Raw genomic sequence first — 23,045 nt, 5'->3', positions numbered from 1 at the left:
GCTGTGCTGAAGGGGGCAGTGCTGTTTAGATGTGTTATCTATCTTGATCACTGATGCTTACTAGGGAGATGCCCTGGCAGTTTTTTTCCAGGATGTTACACTGGTGTCCTAGCTAACTTCATTTCAGATAATTCAGCCTCCTTATATTCCCCTGTGGTTTCAGCCAAATACAGTATCCTTTCTCCTCTCCAGTAATCAGCCAAGCAGATGCTGTTGTGTTTCATGATATAGGTCACATATTTAATTTCATCTTTCTGCTCACGTGGCATCACATTTTATGTGTCCATAGTAACTTCCCATCTCATGTATTCATTTTTCTTTAAAAAGCAGCCTGAAAATGTATGTATTCCATGAAGCTTTCTAGTATTTGGATATCATATTTACACACGTACATTGCTTTGTGTCAGTTATCGGTTTGGAATATACTTCCTTAAATCTCAGTTAAATTCCTAAGGATCATAACCTAGTTATTTCTTCAGCAGATTTTACCTCTTCTATGAAGTTTTTTTGTACAGCTATGGCACTTTACAAGCCAAACATAATAAATGCACAAGTTCTATCCTCAAAATCAGAATTACAATTATTTTATAGAAAGAGATCTTTACCTTTTCTCTGTCTTACACATTGCAATGTGGAATTAAATAAATGTAATTATCTACTTGGGAGGGGTTTGATTTTTGTTGTTGTTGTTGTTTCTACTAGGTTTCCCACTGCCATTATAGGTACATTAATTTTGAAGATTCATTGCATGTGCTTACATGATGGGATCCCCAATTCCCTTTCTATCTATATACTCTTAATTTTCCATGCTCAACAAAGGAGGCATGTGTGACATTCAAAGTGGGAACTGCTAGCTTTGACGTAGTTAATTTTTTTCCAAGCTGTTGTTGCCCAACAGATGGAAAGCAGAAATGGTGAGGCAGGAATAGGAAGCCTGGAAGCAAGATATCACAGAGAATGGTTTTAGAGGTCAGGTTAGGGCTGTGCCAGGAGAAGATAGATCTTTAATGTCTAGGGTATGTATGGAGTGACAGAGGCAGGGAGTGGCTGCAGATACATTCAGTTTGAGCAGAGAACATCAAAAGGCTGAGCTGGGATGGCACTAGCACATGAAAATATTGTCTTGCTGGAGAATATACGGTCTGAGCTATATGAATGTCTGGGTAAAGGTTGAGGGGGTTGGCTTGGTGACTCGGATGCAAATGCACTGTTCTGAGCCCAGGATTTTGTTAGGATGATTTTAAGAGCATTGCTATGTATTGAGCAGGCTATAAATTAAACTCAAGTGCTGTCACAAAGTTTCGTGCACGCTCAGGATGATGCACGCTTGCAGTTTATGCAGTTTGGGAGACAAACCAGAGTTTAGCTCAACTGAAACAGCACCAATCGCACTACGATGAAGCCCCCAGCCTCCCGGTTTCTTACTACCCGCCCGGGTGAATCCTGCCGTCAGCCCCGACCGCCCTGCAGGAACACACCAGTGCCCTCTACAGCCACACCAGGCTCCCTACGGCAGCACTACGGCTCGGCGAAACACAGTGTGTAAGAAACCACTGGAACACAGATGCTGAAAACATCACTTAATGGTACCTTTGATCCCGTTTGCACTAGGTTACCGATACAGCGTATGGCAGGCTAGCAATACCCTTGCATTCAAGGAGCTAATTTCTGGAGAATCTAATGCCCCTGCAGTCAACACTGCCATTGCACAGCACGATACTACCCCATGCTTACACATTATGAGCCTGCTCCTGACCCAAATATTAAGAGATTTAAAAATACATTTTTTAATTCTTCTTACTTACCTTGCTTCTGAGCTTTCAGAGGATGGCCCGTTCATAGATTTGAGCCCTCATCCTTTACTACAAGGGCCAGAAGCCTACTTTTTTGTTTGTTTCTAAATGTATTATTGTCATTAAATGGAAGCTGAGATTCTCAAACACAGCTTCCTGACTTCAGCAACTTCAGATTAAGAAAAGCACCAAATATTGTGAAACTTGCAATAAAATCATAAGAGGTACCAACACTTTACACACACGAATGATAAAAAAGAGTGTACACAGACAGACTGGCTCAGTAACACATACTGCAGCTCGTATGATCACCATGCTGCTTTCGTTCCTGAGCTGGTACCTCAGGCAGTGAAGTCTCACAAATAACAACAAATTCCAATCTGAGAAAATTTTACATATTTTGTATTTTTATTACATTCATTTTCATTACATTTATTCCCTCCCCAGATATGCAAGGAAAGTCACCACATCCTTTGCTTTCTGCATGATGGGGATCTGCAGTAACATTACTGCAGTGGTTCCCTGATCCTCAGCATCTCACTACACTGCCCCACCCCTGCCCCAAAACTACCTCATGCTTTATGCTTAAATCAGACACCAACACAGGACACACACATACAACCTGTAAAGACCTTTCTATGGATGAATGGCAGACACAGCAGTGGCCCTGCGGACAGGGCACAAGCGTGCAGCATAGGGAAAGCACTGGACACATGATAGCATGCTCAAAGTAGAGGATGATATCCGAAGAGGAGCTATACCCAAGTTCATGGCACCTTGGCTTTTCTTATGCTCCTTTCACATCTGCATTTAATTATTTGACCCTTGGGGTGAGCTGGCACCTGGAAGCCACTTTGGCTGAGCCTCTGAATAGATCAGGAAGCCCGTGAAGGTGATGTACTTGCCATGGTTGCTGTAGGCACCATAGCCATCGTGCTGATGGCTGTAGAGCCAAACAGTGTCCCCATATTGCAGAGGCAGCATGATACTCTGGCTCTGCATCTCCCGCCTCTTGGAGTGGTTGTCATCATAGATCATGGCCTGCACCTCATTGTGGTTCTTCATAAGTTTCACTGACATAGTCTTGAAGGGCATTTTGCCAATGGTGAAGGAGAAATAGTATGCACCAGGTATACGGCATGAGAAGATGCCAGTGGAGGAATTGAAATCTTTTCCGATGTTCACAAACTCTGTGTCAAACGTGATTGGCTCATGCTGGGTTTGCTTGTCATCTGTCCCCAGGAGACTTTGTGAGCGGGCAACAGAAAATGCAGAACGAGGGTCTTGTTCTCTGTTTGGTTGATCAGATAACACGTGTCGCTGTGAAGCTTCATTCTGCTCTCCGGGAAGTTGCTGAATAGTGTGATGGTGTGGCCCCAGCTCTTGAGAGCTAAGAGCATTCTGGAAGAAGGCAGAAGTGTCTGGATAGATTAGGTAGCCATTGAAAGTTGTATAGGGGCCCACGTTGCTGTAAAGAGCGTATTTGGGGTCTCCATGTAAACGCAGCCAAACTGTGTCACCGTAGTCAAGCTGCAGCATGGCACTCTGGCTGGCTACCTTCCGTTCCTTGCGGTGATGTTCATCATACACAATCACTTGCACCTCATTCTTGTTTCTCATCAGCATGACAGACAAGTTTTTCTTTGGGTATTTCCCAACAGTGAAGGAGAAGTAGTAGGCTCCAGGGATCCGACAGCGGAACAATCCAGTCTTGGGATCAAAGTCATTGCCAATGTTCACATACACTTTGTCAAAGGTAATGACCATCTCAGAGCTCCCTTCCATGCTGCTGGTTCTGGCCACAGAGAAAGCAGAGCGAAATTCCGTACTGGTGTCTGCTGGGAAGCCATCTGTAGGCAGAAGAATCATGTAGCAAAGGAAGCCAAACAGGATCTGAACCTTCAGTGTCATCATTGTATCTGAAAGGAAAAAGAAGCATATTTTAGCAGGAATCTCATTAATTTCCAGCTCATACTCCAGTTGAAACCCAGACCTGAATCTTGCTAAACAGACATGAAGGTCTATGTCCAAATACTGAGAATTTTCCAGTGCATTCTCTGATCAGTGTACAGGACCATACCTCAGTTCAGATCCCAGCACCATTTTGATATTTTCCTAGCAAGAGCTGGACCTTTTTTCCCTGTACTCGTGGGAAGAAAAAGAATCTTCTCCTTTGAAAGCCTGGCTGTCCTACAACTTGTCTGCGAAACACTGTGTTGCTCACACTGCAGAGGGATCTCAGAGATATCTGGGGCTTTGCCAGAGCTCCCTTTTGTAGTGCTTTTATTCACAAGACCAAGGATGAAAAAAAGCCCTACACAGACCCTGTATTATACAACTGAGATACAGCTGAAGGGCAGGGAGAAGAGGACATATGCTCTAGAGATTTCTGTGCAGATGCCATTGCCTAGCACTGCACTAGCTCTTTCATGGGATGCGGAAGCTGGAAGCCAAGGACCTTGGTAGACCCCATTATTCAGACAGACTTCACCATGAATCTGTGAAGAGTGTAAAGAAACTAGAAGAAGAGGGGTTGTTTAGGGAAGGAAGGAAGACAATGGAGAAAATGAATGAAATGAGAAAAAGAAGGAAAACAAAAGATAAATAAAAGGCAAGTCTCCCAAAGTATAGAATCCCTGAGAGACAACTGAAATACCAAAACCAGGGAAACAACTGCCTATCTGGATAATAGACCAGAGAGAAAAAACTTCTTTGACCCTTAAAAAAGAGGGATAAGTTAGGAGCTAATGGGATTTTCTGCCTCTAGTTTCTGTGATTTTTTTTTTTGGACTGAGGCCAAAAATCATCTATTAGTGCTTTCAGGCTGAAAACAAAACTGCCAGTCATTCCAGTGAGAAGCGCCTCTCTCTGTCACCTCTCTGTGCTTATTAAAATATCATTCAGGCTGGGAGGCAACTGCCTGGTTTGCAGTCTGGCCCATCTGTCACCCCAGAACTGGTGCCTTGCCAGCCCGCAAACAATGAATTCACAGACCAGCAGAACAGGAGCAAAACATGCTACTCATTGGGGGGAGGGGTGAAGACAAATCCTAAATTAAAAAGGATAAAGGGGTAAATACTTGAATCAGCTGGGATGACCTAGTAATAGAAGTAAAGCAGATGGAATCCATATAGATTGTGAGATGGCAATGGGATCCTGTTTTGGCAAGATGCGATACCTAGAATCACTCACCAACAGGAATTCAGCTTGACCTACGGTCCCTGGTCTTTCACACTTGAGAGTAAAACTGAAATCTGAAATGCAGCTCTAATAGATATGAACCCAAGAATTAATTATATTCTCACCTAATTACATGAAAGTGACACGCTAGCAAAGACAAAAAGAAATATCCATCCATGTCCTAATTTCACATTAGATCACTTCTCTCACAAACATCTCAGTATTTTTCTCCATGCCCCTGAATTCAGAATTTTTTTCCCAACTTAGCCTGCTTCTCCTGAACACATTCATTGGACCCCATGGGCTGCACTGAAGGGTGTTGAGAGAGCTGACTGATGTCATATTGAGGCCACTCTCTATCATCTTTGAAAGGTCACGGAGGTCACAGGAGGTCCTTGGTGACTGGAGAAAGGCAGATGTTGCACCCATCTTCAGAAAGGACAAGTGAGACAAACTGAGGAACTACAGGCTGGTTGGCCAGTTAGCCCCTCACTTTGGTCCCTGGGAAAATCATGGACTGTTCTTGGAACACATTTCTAGGCAAAGGACATGACATTTAGCATATGTTGATCAACTGCGGGTAGATCATGTCTAACTAAACTGATTGCCTTCTTGTGAGAAGAGACCAGTGGATGTCACCTACCTTTTAGCAAGGCTTTTGTTACAGCATCCCAGAGCATTCCTGTATCCAAGTTGTGACGTTCCAATCTAGATAGGTGGACTACTAGATGGGTGAAAAACTGTCTGGGTTGTCAGTCTCAAGGGCTAGTGTTTAATATTTAATTTCAGATGTCCTCTTTAATATTTTTTATCAATGACGTGGAGAAGGAGACAGAATGCCCACTCATCAAGGTTGCAGATGACACCAAAACAGGGGGTTTGTCAATATACTTGGAGGCACAGCTGCTATTCAGAGAGACCTAGGCAGGCTGGAGGGATGGACTGAAAAGAAATTCTGCAAGGACGAATGCAAATTCCTGTACCTGGGATGGACTAACCCTGTGTGGTGACTAACTGGTTGGGGATCAGTGCTGCTGAAAAGGATCTAGGAGTCCTGGAGAACAATAATTTATACTCAAGTTAGCGCTATGCCCTGCAGGTAATGAAAACTAACAACACACTGCGGTGCATCAACAGAATGTAGCCAGTAACCACAGGAAGTGATTATTCCCCTTTAGTTGGCAATTGAGTGACTCCAGAAGAGGGCAGCCAAGATGGTTGGGGTCTGGAGCACTTGCCCTATAAGAAGAGGCTGAGAGAACTGGGTTTGTTTAGCCTGAAGAAGAGAAAGCTTTGAAGGGATCTAGTAGTAGCCTTCCAGTACCCATGAAAAGGTTACTGAGACAACAGAGCTAGGTTCTTCACTGATGTGCATGGTGGGAGAATAAGAGACAATGGTCATAAAATCCAAAGGGGAAGGTTCAGACCGGATATAAGCAAAATAATTTCACACTGAGGGCAATTAAGAATGGAACAGTTTGCCCAGAGAGATTGTGAAATCTCCATCCTTGGAAGTTTTCCAGACCATACTGGATTAAGCTGTGAGCAACCTGGTCTGCATTCGGTGTTGGCCCTGCTTTCAGCAGGAGGTCCGACTAGAGACCTCCTAAATCATGATTCCTGATTCTGTAACTGATTCCCATAGCTACTGCCTTCTCACAGCTGAAAATTAACTCGCTACTAACCCTAGCCATGACACTTACATGGAACTAACCAGCTAATGGCAGGTCTGACGGACTATCTTTCATGCAGAAAATTAATTTAAGAAAGCATTTTCAATGGAACTATTAAGCCACAGCTTATTGCCATGCATATCCTTTCATGCTGTCTTTATTTTTGCTCACTTGGCCATTTAGTTTGTGAGCTCCTCAGGGCAAAGACTCTCTCTCTTCCCATGTCTGTACAGCATTTGGCCATTGCTACCATTTAAACAATACTAATAGGCCCTAACATCCCACCAAGACCTAAATCCCAAACTGTCACACTGTGAGCTCAGCCTCTGGTTCAGCAATATTATTTTTGCAGAATGCAGAGTGCTACATCTAGCACAGCAGGCTCATTTCAGCTTCCAGCTTAGAAAACCAAGCCCTAAAGGCAAACTTATAAGGGCTATTAGATGTTTCTGATTCATACTCATCCATTGTTATTCCAATGATCACCATGGTGTGGCTGCATGGAGAACCAGGATGACTGTGACATGGCTCCACGCTTTTGAGACAAGAAATGACAGGAAAGGATTTGGCATTTGCTTTTTTAGCCACACTTACCAGCCTTGTTCTAAAGCGCTGCCTGTGCTTGATAGCTCGCTCAGCGTATCCGGGAGTCAGGGAATATACTGCAAGCACGTCACTGCTGGCCAAAAAACCACAAAAAGACAAAACAGTTTAATAAACTCTGTAGTGAAACTGACCTTATGTTCCTTCAAATGACCACTATCCCTGTTTCTGTCCCAAAGATAATTTCTTTGTAATAAGGTCACTTTGAAAAAGGTTGGATCACTCAGTTACAGTTGCAAAGACTCTCTGCTGCTGCAGTCCCTTATTTATCAGCTCTTCCCAATAACTTACTGGCAAGTCATTTAAATAAGGCAGTTAATTATGCTGTGTTTCCATTAGCAAGTTGTTTCCTTGACAGCTCCCACTCACCACTTTCAGGACTATTTAGGTTCTTTATCTTTTTAAAATAATTTAGAAAGTATCTAATAACTGCCTCTCACACTAAACCAGTCTGACAATAATTTGCCAATCATTAGGAAGACTCAGCTAGCTACAGAGCTGCCATAAACAGAGGCAACACACGACAACTCTTGGACTTGAGTATCTAGCGTAGTAGGTCTGAAAGGTAAAGCTTCCAAAATGCTCTGTTGCTCCCCGAGCAAATGCTTCTGGTGCCCGTGTCTTTTACTGGGATAGCTTTCTTCCAGCAGGGAAGAGACAGCACCAGGGATGTGAGGCTGGCCATGGACACGGTGGTACCAGCCTTAAGTTCATGCTATGGCATAAGTTTTAAAACTGCAGAGTAAGGTGAAAGACCCAAGCCAGAGGAGAAAAGTGGGTCTTCAGCACGGGCCGGGCCATGCATGTGTCATACATAGCAGCTGTGTTATTCTCATTATATCTACATATGAATCGGGGCCCTTTGTCCCCTACCCTACCATTCCTTATTGTGGTAACACCACAGAAGTATGCAATGAAGCTAAGCAGACCCAAGGGATAAACAAGGTATGCTACTGCCTTTACACTAGGCAGTACCAATAGGGGCAGCAGCCCACAGGGAAGAAGTCAAGAAACTAATTTTGGAATAGGAAGCACAAAACACATGATGGAGCTAAACAGTTCTCAAAGGCACTGACGTTAAATTAATGACCTGAAAAGAAGGGGCTAAAATGGCAGTGACTCACATAGCAGAACAGGAGTTGCAAATCTTTTTTGAAAAGAAAGAGACAGAATTCACCATTTGCATGACCCAGGAAACTTTAATAGCTTTGTGCTGCCCTGGAACAGAATCAATCCACCAGCGGAAAGACAATTAGCTTTACTCTTCTACTGAAATCCATGGATTTAGAAAAGGACTTTCAATAATAGAAAGGTCACCCCATTTTTAGCCTTGCAGGCCAGATCTTCTTGTAAAACTCACAAGGGTTTTCTTTTTATTCCAAAATATTAATAAGCTAGACTCCCTAGTCCTACCTTAGGCAAGAGTCCTTTAATTTCAGTGGGAGTTTTACCCAGAAGATCACTGAATAATGACATATGCAACAAAAGTGAAGCAGTGCAGTTGAATTAACTGTTAGTAAAAGTTCTTAAAATCCTGTAAGCTACAAGAGCAAAACTCTGTTCTTCCTAGCTCTCACTCTAATATTTAAGGACAGCTGCAAATGTTTCAATTATTTGAATCAGTGAAAGCCTGTGTAATGAACAGCCTTCTTGGACTATAGTTAGCAAGATTTTTTTTCCCCAGATACTACATACTGTCTGTTCCACTCATCTGATACAGATTAAGAGCATCAGATAATGATGCAAATGCATCACTTCTTCCAACATCAAGGAGAAATAAAGTGTAGCAGATCCTCAAAAGCAAAATCTGTATAAAGAGTACTGTGTGACAAAATTAGGGATTCACTTATGGCTTTGGCCTTTCTCTGCTTTTGATGAATGTGGTTTTTTGAACCCTGGAACAATCCTGAGAGGTAAAACATTGTCTGAAGCATTCAGGATGCTATAAGCCATAATTTGAATGACAGAACTCTATGGCATTAATACAGAAAGTACTTAATTTTAAATGTTTCCTTGAGTCCTGGGAGTCCTTTAATGTAATAAACCAGCTTCTGTGTACTCAAAGATCTGTGGAGAGACAAAAATTCTTTTGAAGTGCCTCAACTCCAGCCATACTCAGGAAAAGGAAATGGAGAGACTGTATTTTGGCATAAGCCTCTCAAGTTAGCCTGCACTTCAGAATATTAATTAAACCTGCTATATTTCAACCGAAGCCCTAACAACTCTATTTAAGCTAAAATGATGATATATAAGATGATGTATATTCACTGATCAAAATGGAAACACGATAGTTCTGACATTAAGATTTGTCTTCCTATAACTGCATTCAAAGAAATTTGTTATACACATTCGAAGTGCCAGGGTGACACACTGTGTCTTCTGTTTTGGCTACTATGTATATTTAAAAATATATTAATTTAGACAGACAAAGTGGTGTTTTAGTAGAGAAGATGGCTGAATAAACCCTAGGTGGGACCAAGGAGTTATTCTAACAGACTAATACTTTAAAACATAATATAATTTTTTTTTACATCCTTTTCTAAATGAACAAATTACACAAATCCAACTCTCCACCACATACACACTCCTCAAGCAAACAAGACTAAAAACTGTAAAGCAAAGAAACATACTCTAACACTGATCAGAAGATCATTAGAACATTTGAGTTTAAATGGTAGTTCATAAAATGTGTTGAATACTATAAAGTTGTTCTGCACATGCAGTTAAACAAACTGTTGTTAAGCTGTCATTGAAATCACACCAGCATTAAGTAGTGAAAAAAACTAGCCATTGCTGGGAATAAGTTCAATGATGAACAATTTCTGTGAAAGCATAGGCCAGAGAAGACTGGAAACCACAGCTTGAGAAAGCCAGAAATCTGTTGCTGTACAGTGTTTATTTAACACTGCTACCTTTAGACATAAAATACTGATACCATTTCAATAGTAGGAATTTTTGCATGGATCCAGTTACAGTTACAGCAATGCCAAAGTTAAACTATCTTTTTTCCTACCCCCAAACCTAATTTCCTTTTTTAGCCTGGTTTATGTGTGCATTTCTTTCTCCTGGTGTGCACAAGAGATGCTGAGCCTGTGGAACAAGGCTTTGTTGAAGCGTCCCATCTCTCCAGGAGGAACCAGATTGCTGCACCAGAAGGCAGATCACACTGGCATAAAGGATTAACAGAGACAGTCTGGCCTGGAATACCAGGAGATATTTTGATAGTTACAAGGAAGTAACTGACACTTTGGCAGCATATACCATAAAGTTATCAGTTAAGACAGAGAGAGAGAGAGGAAGGCCCCGAAAGGCAGACTGGCCAGTGCAAAAGTTAGCTCTAAAGAGAGAGAAAGGCACAGAGACCTCAGAGAATGGAGTAGAGGGTAATTTCATTGTTCCAGGTGACTGGGCTGGAAGCCATGTAGCAGGAGGACTTTTTCACAGAAGTTCTGTTTTTTTTGCTTTGGCTGTGGAGGGAAAACCATATGAAGCACAGGGACGCTGCTAGACAGACTGCCCCAGCAACAGACCTACTGGAGTGACAGACAGCTTATGAGGAAGAATGCTGAGCACAAGCAGCACAATTCAGGCTATTCCAAAGGCAAATGGGAAATTATTATTTACAAATGAACAAGACAGGGATGATTTTACAGGGATGATTTTACTTTAAACTTCTCACCTGGCTTAAGATATTTAAACCATGGTAGTCTGCAAAGAAGCTGGTAGCCTGCTGAACTGCACATTGCTGGACTCTGTAGAAGAGCTTTTAAAAGATGCTTACAGTCTAGAAGACATAGGATATGGGACATAGGTAATAACAAGCAAATGTAGCATAAGATTTCTTACTTTTACTATGGTATTATAAAGTCTGGAAAAAAAACCCCAAACCCTGCAGGATTAAAGGTGTTAAAATGAGAGAATCAGCAAATAAGGTGGTTCCATTTCATCATCTGACCAGCTGGAATCAACAAGCAAGATCCATTTAGTACCACAGCCATGCTAAAGAAGAATGTGAAAAAGAAGATAATGGCTATACAGACCATGAGAGACTCTCTTAAGAGGGAATGAAGTAGAAAGTTTAGAAGTGTTTGCAGAAGACATTTCCAGGTTGGAGACAAAAATTGGGAACCTAAGGAAGACACAGATGGGTTCAGCATCACAGACTACTCTTGTAATTTTTCTCTTTTAGCAAGAGTTTGGGCAGGAAAAAGATGAATGTTTTTCCCAAGAGCTAATGAAGCATGGGGACTTTAAAGGGTTGATGAAGAATGAAAAGGCTGTTTAGACAGCCCCACTGAACACAAGCTTGTTCTCAGGTTTTCCTGAAGTGGTGGTGTAGCTCACATCCTTAGGGACATTTTAAAAAAACAAAAATCTCTGCATTATAATCAATATGGTAAACTGACCTGTGAGTGACAAAGTGGAAATTCTAGGTGGGCAGAATGACACTAGAATCAGTACTCTGGAATCAACTCAGATTCTAACTCCTTTATTCTTTCTGGGTTTTTGTTACATACCATGGCTCAGTTTTTCTACCCCACTTCCTTCCAGTGAAGGAAAGGTTAGCTCTCGGGATAATACCCACTTTTTCTGTTAACAAATGAAAGTCTAGCAACAGTTCAGAGACTATAGGTAGGTATCTACAGTATAGGTAGGTATCTACAGTATAGGTAGTTATTGTCTGATTTTTTTAAACCACACTTTCCTCTATGCATCTAAGCAGCAGTTTCCTTCAGTGCAGCTGAATGAATATTTCAATCCTCCAACCATGCAGACCAGAAGAGGAGGTTCCTATGCTCTTCTCAGAGTTGATGCCCTATTTTTCAATTTTCTTTCAATCCTTAGTTGTAACAAATACTTATAGATATTAAAGGAAATTTCATCAGGATGAGAGTAAGTGTTCCAGTTAAACACAGGCTGTACTGGCATTCCTTCCTGTTCTATACTGCCACTTTCATTCACATGCCCAGTCATCCAGCAGACCTGTCAGGTACAGCACCATCAGTTGGGAAAAATCTTGCAATGACTCTTTCATGTTCTCCTCTCATCCCTTCATTAAGAATGAAAGCAACAGTTAATAGTAGGTTTATTTGTCCAGGAATTAATAGGAACCTGTGGAACCTGCCACCCATGAAGGTGCACTAAATAGGAAAGTAATTTTGATTGTCTACACATTACAGGAATCAAAACTTTTGTGTTATACCTTCCTGTTGAAGACTGTTGTACATGAGATTGTGGAGATATTATAAGAGATATTGGAAGCTGTTGTGTACTTTTAAGGTTTGTTCATTGTCCTCTCTGTAATGGTTTTATGTCCTCAATTTCCTTTCTGTGAGTCTGTGCTCCTGCACTTTGTATCAGCCAATATATGATTTTAATTTCACTGCTATGTAAGGTCCTAATCAAAAAAAGGAACAAGTTTTAGATTTTTCTTGTCTGTTTTCTTCTCTACCTGCACAGCCACACCTCCTTTTTCTCTCTCTCACTTGAGTGGGCACATAATTCTCATTTTCCCTGGAACTTTGTGCCAACCTGTTCCCCCACTCACCGGAATGCTGCCCTCCAGTCATTGCTCTAAGACCTGCCACATCACCCACCTGGGTAAAAGCTAGAGGGAATATGCTGGTTCTTGCTGGCTGATCATCAAATCACAAGTTAGCATAAGCCTGTGGAGTCCAGTAGTTTTCCCCAAGGGAATTAATGGATAGCTGAGTGCCAGCTGGGATTACATGCAACGACAACAAAAAGCATTTTTGTTTCCTAGTCATGTCTGAGCTCACTGACTGCTAAGAGTTGATTTAGCAATGCAACCAAAGATGTTCACAAGTTGCATAACTCTGGTCCCCCTCTTGATTACCTGCACTTATGGAAAACTTTCAGAACAGATGAGATTCAGTTCCCTTTGCTTGATAGATCAACTTGTAACACTATGTTTCATCAATGGAAACATAATTGCTTTGGTCTTTTTATCCATCAAAGGCTGCACTATAACATACTTTGAGAAATGTCAGATGCTATTGACCGGTATTTTCTGACAGCAGGCTGTGCAAATCCATCTGAAAAAACTCTATCTGTACTAGGGCATTTGCCTACAGGAGTGCTGCTTTCCTTGGGAGTTTTTTTTCTTGTCTTGACAGGTAAGGCAGGAAAGCATGCTGTCTTTTAACATCTGCCATCACACTCAGCCAAAAAATCACATTCATTTATTTTCATGCCCTGCTGTTTCATTACTGTTTAGATACTCAGAGAACACTGTGAATTGCACTGCAGTGCTGCTCTTCACTGCCAACATGCTGCAACATCTCCATTTGGAAATTCACTGAGCCCTAGTTTAGTGAAGAAGGTGGTAAAAGGCATTAAGATCTGTGTATCTTCCATCTCTGGTCTGGCATCTTCCTTTCTGCTCCTCTTCCTGCTGGGTAAGGACACAGGCCTGGAGCTAGAGAATGGGGAAGAAACCAGCATCATGTGCTCAGCACCAAAGCAGAGACCCGTATTATTCCAGAATTAAAACTCTGCTCTGCCAAACTCTGTTTGGGGAAAGGGACGTGTCAGTCAAAGTCCAGATACGCTAATGAGTCTTTTTTCTGGTCCTGTTCTCTAATTGTCTGACATGACAATCCTGTGGCTTTCATACCCAGTAAATTGGTAGGCAGGTCAAGAAACAATCATTTAAAGAATAATCATTGCATGTGACTACCCCCATTGTTGTTACTGGCCAGTCTCTTGAGACCCAGACTTACTCTGGGTGGTACAGAAGTTCTTGATTAACAATGAAATTCTGCAACACACATAGTGCTCTTCAGTATCATTTGCTTTTGATGAATCAGGTTTATAAAATTCTTGGCCCAGTAGCATTCTTTCTTTTATGTCTACAGATACACCGTTAAAAGTAGCAAAGTAAGTTAGCAAAGTTAGTCATTGTCATGTTTGTTAATACCAACCCTTCACAATCAGCAATGTGCAGTTCCCCATTTCCAGTGGTCTTTCCTGCCAAATCCCTTGTAATGACACCTCTCTGAGGAATGCCTATAGACAGCTGGAACCTGGGCCCTTTCAATTTTTTAGCCATTTTACTAACAACTATTTATCAGAAAGCTATAGTTGGTACAAATGAGACATCCCAAGGCTGTGAATTGATAGCTGATATCTTCAGGAAAACCCCAGTTTCTGCTTCCACTTTTTAAACTCTGAGTATATTTTGGTCCATGGATTTAATCAGCTTGTCCCTTCAACAGGGAGCTATGAAGTTCCTCCCTTAAACCCTGTACAAGTCAAGTTTTCACAGTTGTGCTTTTGAACTTGGATTTTTCTGTGACAATCATCTGACACAGAGGTGCTGCTGCCCACAACACAGAATCTGCTACCCTGGCTGGAGGGACAGAGAGAAGCATTTGCTGAAGAATCTCCGCAATAGACACACACTTTTACAAAGTTTTCCCATATCTGCTTTCGGCTTTATATTGTTTCCAGTATTTAAAAAACGCCAGTCCCCTCATAATGGCAGTAGAAATGCTTGTGTGACTATTTCTGTAAAACTCCATCTGCACCGGGAAGCTGCTGGTAAAAGGCTTTGGCATTACCATCAAAAAGCGCTGCTGGACACTGCTGTTCACTCATCAGTTCCTCATTCACAGTGAGAAAGCGCTCAGAGCCTGTCAAGTGTTCACAGATTCCAGGCTCATCTGCGTGACCAGCCAGTTCCCTCCTAGGCAAAACTGCCTTTGACAGCTTGAAGCTGCTGCCTCTGATTTTTGCTTATAGGAAAAGAATTTTGCTAAAATACTGAAATAATGACTGCAGCAACCCACTGGCACATTTTACATAACTTTTAGACCCTAACTGGACATAATATAAAAGAAAAAAAAAGAGAATTAACATGAAGGATATGGCTGCTCTGAACACTGTTATGCAGATGCTTTATTTAAAGCAGGCTTGGATATCGTTACATTGCATTAAATATGCAGCTCATACTGACAGAAGTGCCATTTGCAATAGCCTACACAATTTCCTCACAACCAGACTAAGAAATTTCAGCCATGCACCCTAAAACCAAATGTTCATATTCAGTTCATATTTCAAGCCAGTGCTCCCTCTACTCAAATTCTTTCAGTCCCTACCTTCCTTCTAGCTACTTCTAACACCTTTCCTTTTCAAGACAATTATCAACAGCTTCCACCAGATTACTGTCTGCAGAACCCCCTCCAGCATGTTCCGTAATTTTCTGCCCAGCCTGTCTCAGATTTCCTCCCAAGTTTCCTAGAGAACAGCACCTCCACCTTGTTGCCTCCTCCTACTAGTAAAAAGGAGATTTTTTATATTAGCTATCATTTGCTTTATCTCTTTCCAGAACCACCTTGTTCCAAAGCTGAACCTCATTTATCATCGGGTGACAGTAAGCCTTCTTTTGGATACCCTTTCTGTCTCCCAAATAAAGGCTGGGTTTCATATACTCATATGAGAAGTAAAGAAAGCAGAGGGAAGGATGGGAGAAGGAGCAATGAAATAAACTCAGGCAAAGCAATACAAGCTAATGTGAAACACTGGTCAGTCCTTGGGTGGAAGGGATGTGAATTTAATTTGAAATATGTGGGACATCTAGCGACTGGCTTTATAAGCAAATCATTATTTTTCCCAAAGTGTTCAAGCAGCAATGTAAGATGGGGGCAGGGGGAAAAGCAATCAGAGCTTATATAGTGTCACAGTTTGTGCTCAGACGTCCCAGAGTAAATCAAAATATGAGGATTTCCATCGATTTATGAATAATTCCAGTGTAAGAGTGTTTAAATGACACCAGATTATAATGCTAATATGCTACAGTTCACTGAGCAACAGCTCCATGAAAACAGCCTTCTAAAAAGCACAGCCTAACTCTTCATTTTCTCCTTGTCTTGTTCATTCAACACAGATTCTTTCCAGCAGTTGCTCTGCAGCCTTTCAGTCCCAGAGAGTACCTGTTTTCATAGAAAAAATTCCCTATTGCCTGGTTGGTATAAGAACCACTTCCACTACTCCCAGTATGTCTTTAACTTCTCTAAGAGCTTTTCTTTTTGTCTGAGTGGAAAGGTCTAAAGCCTGGGGAGAGAGAAAAATCCTTCTCCCTTTAGAGGATTAAAAAATTCTTTGGTTGGACTCAAAATGTGTTCTATTCAGGATCTTATGTGCAGCTCTCCACTGCAGCATCCAAAAGATGATCATTGCTCTCTTATTTCTTTCTACCTGTCTGCTCACAGAGATCCAGCATTTTTTCACCACGCACAGGGGACCGTCTGTTCCATTTATATTAAACAATGTATGTTAAGCCATGAATACTACAGGACCTAGATTTTCTCTCCCTGGATAAATGCCTAAAAACATCAATTGTAGAACTACACTTTATCTTATTCCTATTTGAATTCCATTATTTTATTTCATTTTATTGCTAAAAAAGCATTTTTGGACTACGGTCTTTCATTCTAGGAGTAAAATACTAGAAGAGTTTGTATTTTCAGTACAGATAATTTTGCTAACTGCTAATCCTCATTAATTTTTCTTCTTCCATATCATTGTTTTCAGCATTCATAGATTCAGTCAAGCATCTGCTCCAGGGAAATCAGAATGTCCCATTCCCTATGTCTTCTCCAAAAACAGAGACCTCTTTTAACCATCTTCTAGTAAGCTCCTACTTCTCTTTCAGGCTCGTTTCAGAAAGAGCTGCAGTGTTCTTGGTGCTGTGCTACCTTTGGATATCAGACAAACATCAGAACAAGGGCAGCAGACAGCTTTTATTTCATTTACATTAAATGACCATGTTGCCTTCATAAAATGATAGAATGGTCTAGAAGAGAACTTAAGATGTCAAATAGTCCAAGGTACTTTCCCATGATAGGATCAGTAGTCTAATTTCATTCTTCAGAGATAATTGTCTAACTTGTTCTTAAAATGATGGAGTCTTTACAACCTCCCCCGACCAAATATTCAATAGTTTTTATTATCCTAGGTCCCTGAAAATTATTCCTGTAGTCTAAAATAATCTTTCTTTCTGCTACTTCTTGCTTTCTGCTCCGTTCACCATGAGCCCAAAGAAAAGATCATTCCCTCCTCTATTTTGTATCTGAAGACTGTAATATTCCTCTGCCAGTTTTCTGGTCTTCGGGCTAAATAATTTCAGTTCTTTCAAATCATCTTGCAGGTCACATTTTTCAGACCTCTGATGAGTCCTGCTGCCCTTTTCTGGACTCTCTCTGATTGAATTGCACCTGTCTCAAAGTGTAATAACCAAAACTTCACACAGCCTCCAAGCCGAGGCTTTAACAATGCTGAACAGAGCAGGAGGATTGCTTCACATGTCTTCCAGGCTATATGTCCTTTATATATCCTAGCAAGATGTTTGCCTTCATTTGCAACAGCATGACATTGACTCATGTTCAGCTTGTGATCTATCGTAACACTCAGATTCTTTTCTGCAGAGTTGCATCCTAGTCATTTGCTTCTTACTTGTGCTTATGCAGTTGATTATTCCTGCCTTATTGTAGTACCTTGCATTTATCCCTACGGAATTTCATCTAGTTCTTTTCCTAGCAGTTCTTCCAATTTGTTGGAATAATTTTGAATTCTAATCTTTTCCTCCAGCATATTTCGAGTCTCACAGTTTTATGTCCCTGGCAAATGTGATACACCCACTCTTTATATTACCATCCAGGTCATCTAAGAAAACACTGAACAGAAGCAGATCCAGGACACACCGACACAGCTATCATATCAGTTTTAAGCAGCTTGTGGCCTGTCTGAAGGACTGGCACAGACTAAAAGCACACAGATTATGAGCTCTGAATCTTCTGATATTATTTAAAGCAGATCTTCCTGTTCAGAAAATCATGTTTACTCAGTTTATAGCCTCCTTCACCTGCTATGCCCTGTGCCTTACCAAAGCAAATATTTAAAATTAATATAGAACCGTGATCAAGAATCTCAACTTTTACTTTAAAAAAACAAATTAAATCTCTCACTCTTATGCCACAAAAAAACCTTTCAATATGTAAAATGAAGAAAAGCCAGTGCTGTTAGAATCTGCTGGAATACTGAAACAATGAATGGGAAAGATGTGACCAGCTCTCTTCATAGACTTAGGGATATATTAGAAATGTCAGCATTTACTACATTCACTGTAGTTACACCAGCAGCACACACTGGAAGGGGTCCACCAAGGCAGCTAGTTGATTTCAATGGACTAAACATTTTTTTTGCATCTGCCCTTGAGCAAAGGACTGCAGGTTCCTTTCCTCAGAGCTCAAACGCCAGCAGTGGTGGTCACAAGCAGGCACTTGCAGATAGTAAGCCTTTGTGTACATAGGAATAAAGATGATCTAGTATTCCTCCTGACAACAGTGGCTTGACTCTCGCATCTGGCTCTGGCTCTCATTCCATTAACCACTTCCATTGTCTCCCCAGATTCCTTAACCCAACATGGACTGTTTTCCTGGCACTGTGGCTGAGGACCTGGCATAGCGGCTGAGGCCCTGGCATAGCAGAAAACATGCATGGGATGAATTAACCAGCTGAAGGGTGAAGAGGGAGAAATAGAACTTTACGAATTTGTACTGTTTCCCAATGGGGCCCTAGTAATCAATTATTAGCCTCTGGAGTAACCACTTACTGCTTGCTCTGTGATCATCTCCTGATTCTGGCTGTGCTACCTCTGCTGGAAACCTCAGACCTTTGATTAGATGCAGCAGGAAATCCTCCTTTGCTCTCTAACTTGTCTGGAGGAAGTATGCTACTAGGGAGAGGCTTTACAGGGACAAGAAAGCACTAGGTGGGAGACAAGGGATTGATAAGAGAGCCAGCAGCACAGCAGTTGTGTATTACTGGCTTATCTCATTTGAGCATCAGGCAAATTTTCTTTCCCGGGATAGGGGCAAAGCGAAAAGGCAAAGGAAAGCTGAAAGGAAATAAGAAATCCTGACTTTACTTCAGCTTGGCTCTGCTGGGCAATGGGATCTATACTAAATTTCTGGGTGTCAATCAAGAAGTAAGAGCTGAAGCTTTTAATCTCTACTGGGTGAAAATTGGAGTCAGTCAGGTAGATTCTTTGAAATAAGGTATGATGAACTATCAAATTGCCAAGCCTTAACGTGTCTTCCAAGACAGTACAAAGATCCTCGCCCCTACAGACTAGTCAGTAAGCTATAATTCTAAGGCAAGTGGAACATCATTTTCCTTAACTGTGCACCTTGGAGTAGAACATACACTTCATACTTTGGTCATTTAAAAGAATAGGTGAATGGAAGAGTTCAGGAGTAAAACCCACCAAATCCTAACATCTGACCTCAGATGCTGGTAACAAAGCTCTAGACTTCAGCATTTTTAAGACTCTAGGATTTTTAAGCCCTATTTTTTTCTCTATTGTCATGCCTTAGCATCAATGTAGAGATGAGTACCTCTTGGAGGGAGATGTTTCTTAGCTGAGAATATTATATTCTCAGAGGTACTCTCCACCTTGGAAATCTACCTTCACTATCAGATTAGTTCATTTCAATGCTCTCTGCCTATAGCCAACCATAAGAATGTGGAAATTTTGGCAGAATGACAGCGATCACTTGGAGGCTCACTGCATGTTCACTTTGCACTAGCACTGGCCTTTTTTTTCTTTTGGTCTTCATATTATTGGGTGCTATGCACAGAAGGTTCAAATTATCTTGGCTTTTTACACCTTAGACACACAGTATTTCTCTGTGTGCCTGTGTTCATCTACATTACGATTTGATACAAGAGTGAGTATTCCAAGAACTGGGGATCAACAATCGGCCTTGCTGCTGTTTGGAAGTATGTCTATCATTAAAATGGAGAATATAGAAGCTATTATACACCTACTTGACTACAGGTCACAGTATAGTTATCCTGTATTTCCATAAGTATAGCTGCTGCCATTGTGAGTCCACCCAGCCTCCTGCATTTGCAAAATATTAATGGTTCTCAGTTTATCAATGACCACTCTCTGGAGAGCACAGCACAATGGACAGATGATCACACTAGTAAAACGTAAATACCAACAAATAGGATTCCAAGTTTTGCCGCCAAATCTCTGGTTCCAATGTATTTCATTTCCGCACCGGCTTCTTCATCTACAAAACAGTGAATGTCTATCACACTGACAAATTACCAGATTTAAATCAATTCCATGTTGAAGCCATAGGTTCTCTGTTATGGAGACCAAATGTACTTTGAAGGCTTTTTTCTTCCAGTTGGAAAATACGAAACTCATTTGTAGAGCCTAGTCCACTAACCATTCAGTACTTCGGTCTCAGCTTTTTAGAGGGGAACAGAAGGAATGCAGAGCGTAATGCTGCCCTACTAGGAATCCTTATTCTTCCTTGACATACCTTTTAACATTATAAATTAACCCTTAAGAATGGCTAGACAAGCAAACAGCTGCCATATGCCTGGATAGGATCGCAGTCTCATTGGCAAAGTATTTCAAAGTCTTGTTACACATCATGTCCCTGGAGAAGAGAAACTGCAGAAGGTTGCAATAGCATCAGAATGAATAATTGAAGCACGGCTCATTCAGTATGTGCATAAACTGAAGGGTCACAATGCTGCCTTCTAGTCAGCCAGCAGTGCAGAAACTCACTGAGTGTCTGATAGAAACATCATCTGGAGATGCTGACCCACTTCCCTGGGAGCTTTTAGGGAGTGGGTTGAGGAGATGACAGTGGGATTGCCAAATACACAGAGAAGGATTAAGCTAGATTATCTGACAGAAAATTATACATTACAGAATCAGTCGTGTATGCTAGTCTCAGGAAAGCCCTTGGGAGTCAGTTCCCCCAGGAAACTAGAGATCCATGCAAGCTTACTGCTATTTCCCACCTGAGAAACTGCCCCTGTGGGAATTTTCCAGGATGCCCTTCTCCATGGCCAGCCCCTGGGAGGTTCTCCAACCTCGGCTCCATGCTAAGCGGGGCCAAAATTTCATACCCTTTCCCGCATAAAGTCTACCCATTTAATACTGGAAATAAAAGGGGAGAGGGGTAACTCAGGCATTTCCCGCTATTGTTCAGCCTCTCAGTGGGGACCGAGAGGGAGCGCAGCCCGCCCGGGCGGCCGTCCGCGCCCTACCCGCCGCCCCCGAAGGCCACGGGCTCGGACACCTCAGCGTGTCCCGAGCGCCCGCCTTCGCAAGAACCACGGCGGCTGCCGCGAGAGCCCCGACGGCCCCTCTGCCGCCGCCCGGGCACCGCTCCGCACCGACGGCCTCCCCACAGGCGCCGCCGCGGGGCAGGCCCACCCTCGGCCCCCCTCCCACAGCCCCTGTCCGGCCGGGGGATCCCAATCCCAATCCCTTCCCCTTCAGGTGCAGCCCGGCCCCGCCAGCAGCGGCTTCCCCGGCACGGTACCTGCTGCCGCCCCGCGGTGGCGGCTCCGCGGCGACGGTTGGCGGCCGTTGGCGGCGGTTGGCGGCCGTTGGCGGCGCGGGGCTGTGCGCGGGGCCGCGGCGCTGCCTGCGCACTGACAGCTCGGGAGCCGCGGCAGCGGCAGGGGCCGGGGCTGGGGAGGGGGGCTCGGGCACCCGGGGCTCCGGCGCCGAATCAGTGACGGGAGGAGGGCCCGGGGGCGGGCGGGAGAGGGGAAGGGGAGGGGGGCAGCGGGGCTAAGGGGCTTGGCGCCCCTGTCACAGCCGGCAGCAGGTCGGCCTCCGGCAGGCGACGACGCCCGCGGGCGCTGCGGGCGGGGGAGGAGTGCGAGCGCCGACACGGGAAGGGGCGGCGGGGCGATGCGGCGGTATGAGAAAGCCGGGCTGGGCTCCCCGCTGCCTTCCCGGGAGAAGAGGGCGCTGGAAACCGGTGCCGTGGGATTACGCACCAGCCAGTCACCACGGCGGCGTCTGCGGCGGCAGAGGGAGGCGTGGGGAGCGCCCTGCGCTGCTCCCTCCCGCGGCAGGCCGCTAGCGGGGGCACCGGCCGGGGGACCGGGCGGTGAGGGGGCGACAGCCCGGCCGCCGTGGGGTGGCGGGGCGAGAGCGCAGCGCTCGCCAGTCCCGGGCGAAGCGACCCGCGGGGCAGCGCTCTCACGCCGGCGGTGCCGGGCAGGTTGATGAGGGAGAGGTAATCGCGTTAGTTAGGCTAAACGATGTAACTGGGGGAAACGACGTGCTTTTGGCTACTGAAGGCCACGTTCATGTCTGACCTGCTCTGGAGATTTGCGAGTCCAAAAGCTTGTCTATAGACCAGCTGTGTTATTTGGTCCAACAAAAGCTCGTATCTCTCTCTAGAAAGCTTGACTTGCCTTAGATCATCACCTAACAACAACAAGACTACCACTTGTTCCTTTGAAAGTCGGCATTGATTTTTGCTGACAGCAAAATAGCAGGCTTTTCACGTTACCGTTCTATGTTGAAGAGCAAATTTGGGGTTTTGTAAAGCATGTTTATTGTTAGTCCTGTAAAATCTAATGTTGATTTCCAGAAAGAAGATGTAAAGATCTGAATGTTTAAAAAAAAGTTCTAGCTCTCCAATGCCAAAGGTCTTTCACTCTCCTATAACTTTCACCTGCTTTGGGAGAAATTTAGATGCCAGTGTACTCATCTCAGCGTACAGATGGGGCACCTAGTAATGCTCTCCTAGAGGATGGTCCAGCCTTTGTTGCCCTGTGTTGGCATGCTCTGCGTTCCAACTTCTATCTCCACTTACCCCTGTTGTGGCAGGCACCAGGCGTTTCCCCTGTTGCAGCAAATGCTGGACTTGTGCACTGACACATCTGAATCACTTTTCACATAACTCCTTTCCACTCGCCTCCCTTCCTCACGAGGTGTGAG

General features: G+C 43.2%; 1 protein-coding gene across 1 annotated transcript; it reads right to left on the bottom strand.

Annotated features, from left to right (window-relative positions):
* Nucleotides 1–2,185: 2,185 nt before the first annotated feature.
* Nucleotides 2,186–22,030, bottom strand: C1QTNF4 (C1q and TNF related 4). The gene is made up of 2 exons (XM_075502576.1): nucleotides 21,628–22,030; nucleotides 2,186–3,712 (listed from the first exon to the last, which is right to left on the bottom strand). The coding sequence occupies exon 2, from the start codon at nucleotides 3,705–3,707 to the stop codon at nucleotides 2,604–2,606; it is 1,104 nt and encodes a 367-aa protein (XP_075358691.1). The 5' UTR covers nucleotides 3,708–3,712; nucleotides 21,628–22,030; the 3' UTR covers nucleotides 2,186–2,603.
* Between the last annotated feature and the right edge of the window lie 1,015 nt (nucleotides 22,031–23,045).

Source organism: Mycteria americana, chromosome 5 (assembly GCF_035582795.1).
Source record: "Mycteria americana isolate JAX WOST 10 ecotype Jacksonville Zoo and Gardens chromosome 5, USCA_MyAme_1.0, whole genome shotgun sequence".
In the NCBI taxonomy this organism is placed as follows: domain Eukaryota; kingdom Metazoa; phylum Chordata; class Aves; order Ciconiiformes; family Ciconiidae; genus Mycteria; species Mycteria americana.
The sequence above is the reverse complement of the archived record's forward strand: the minus strand, read 5'-3'. Positions and strand labels throughout refer to the sequence as shown.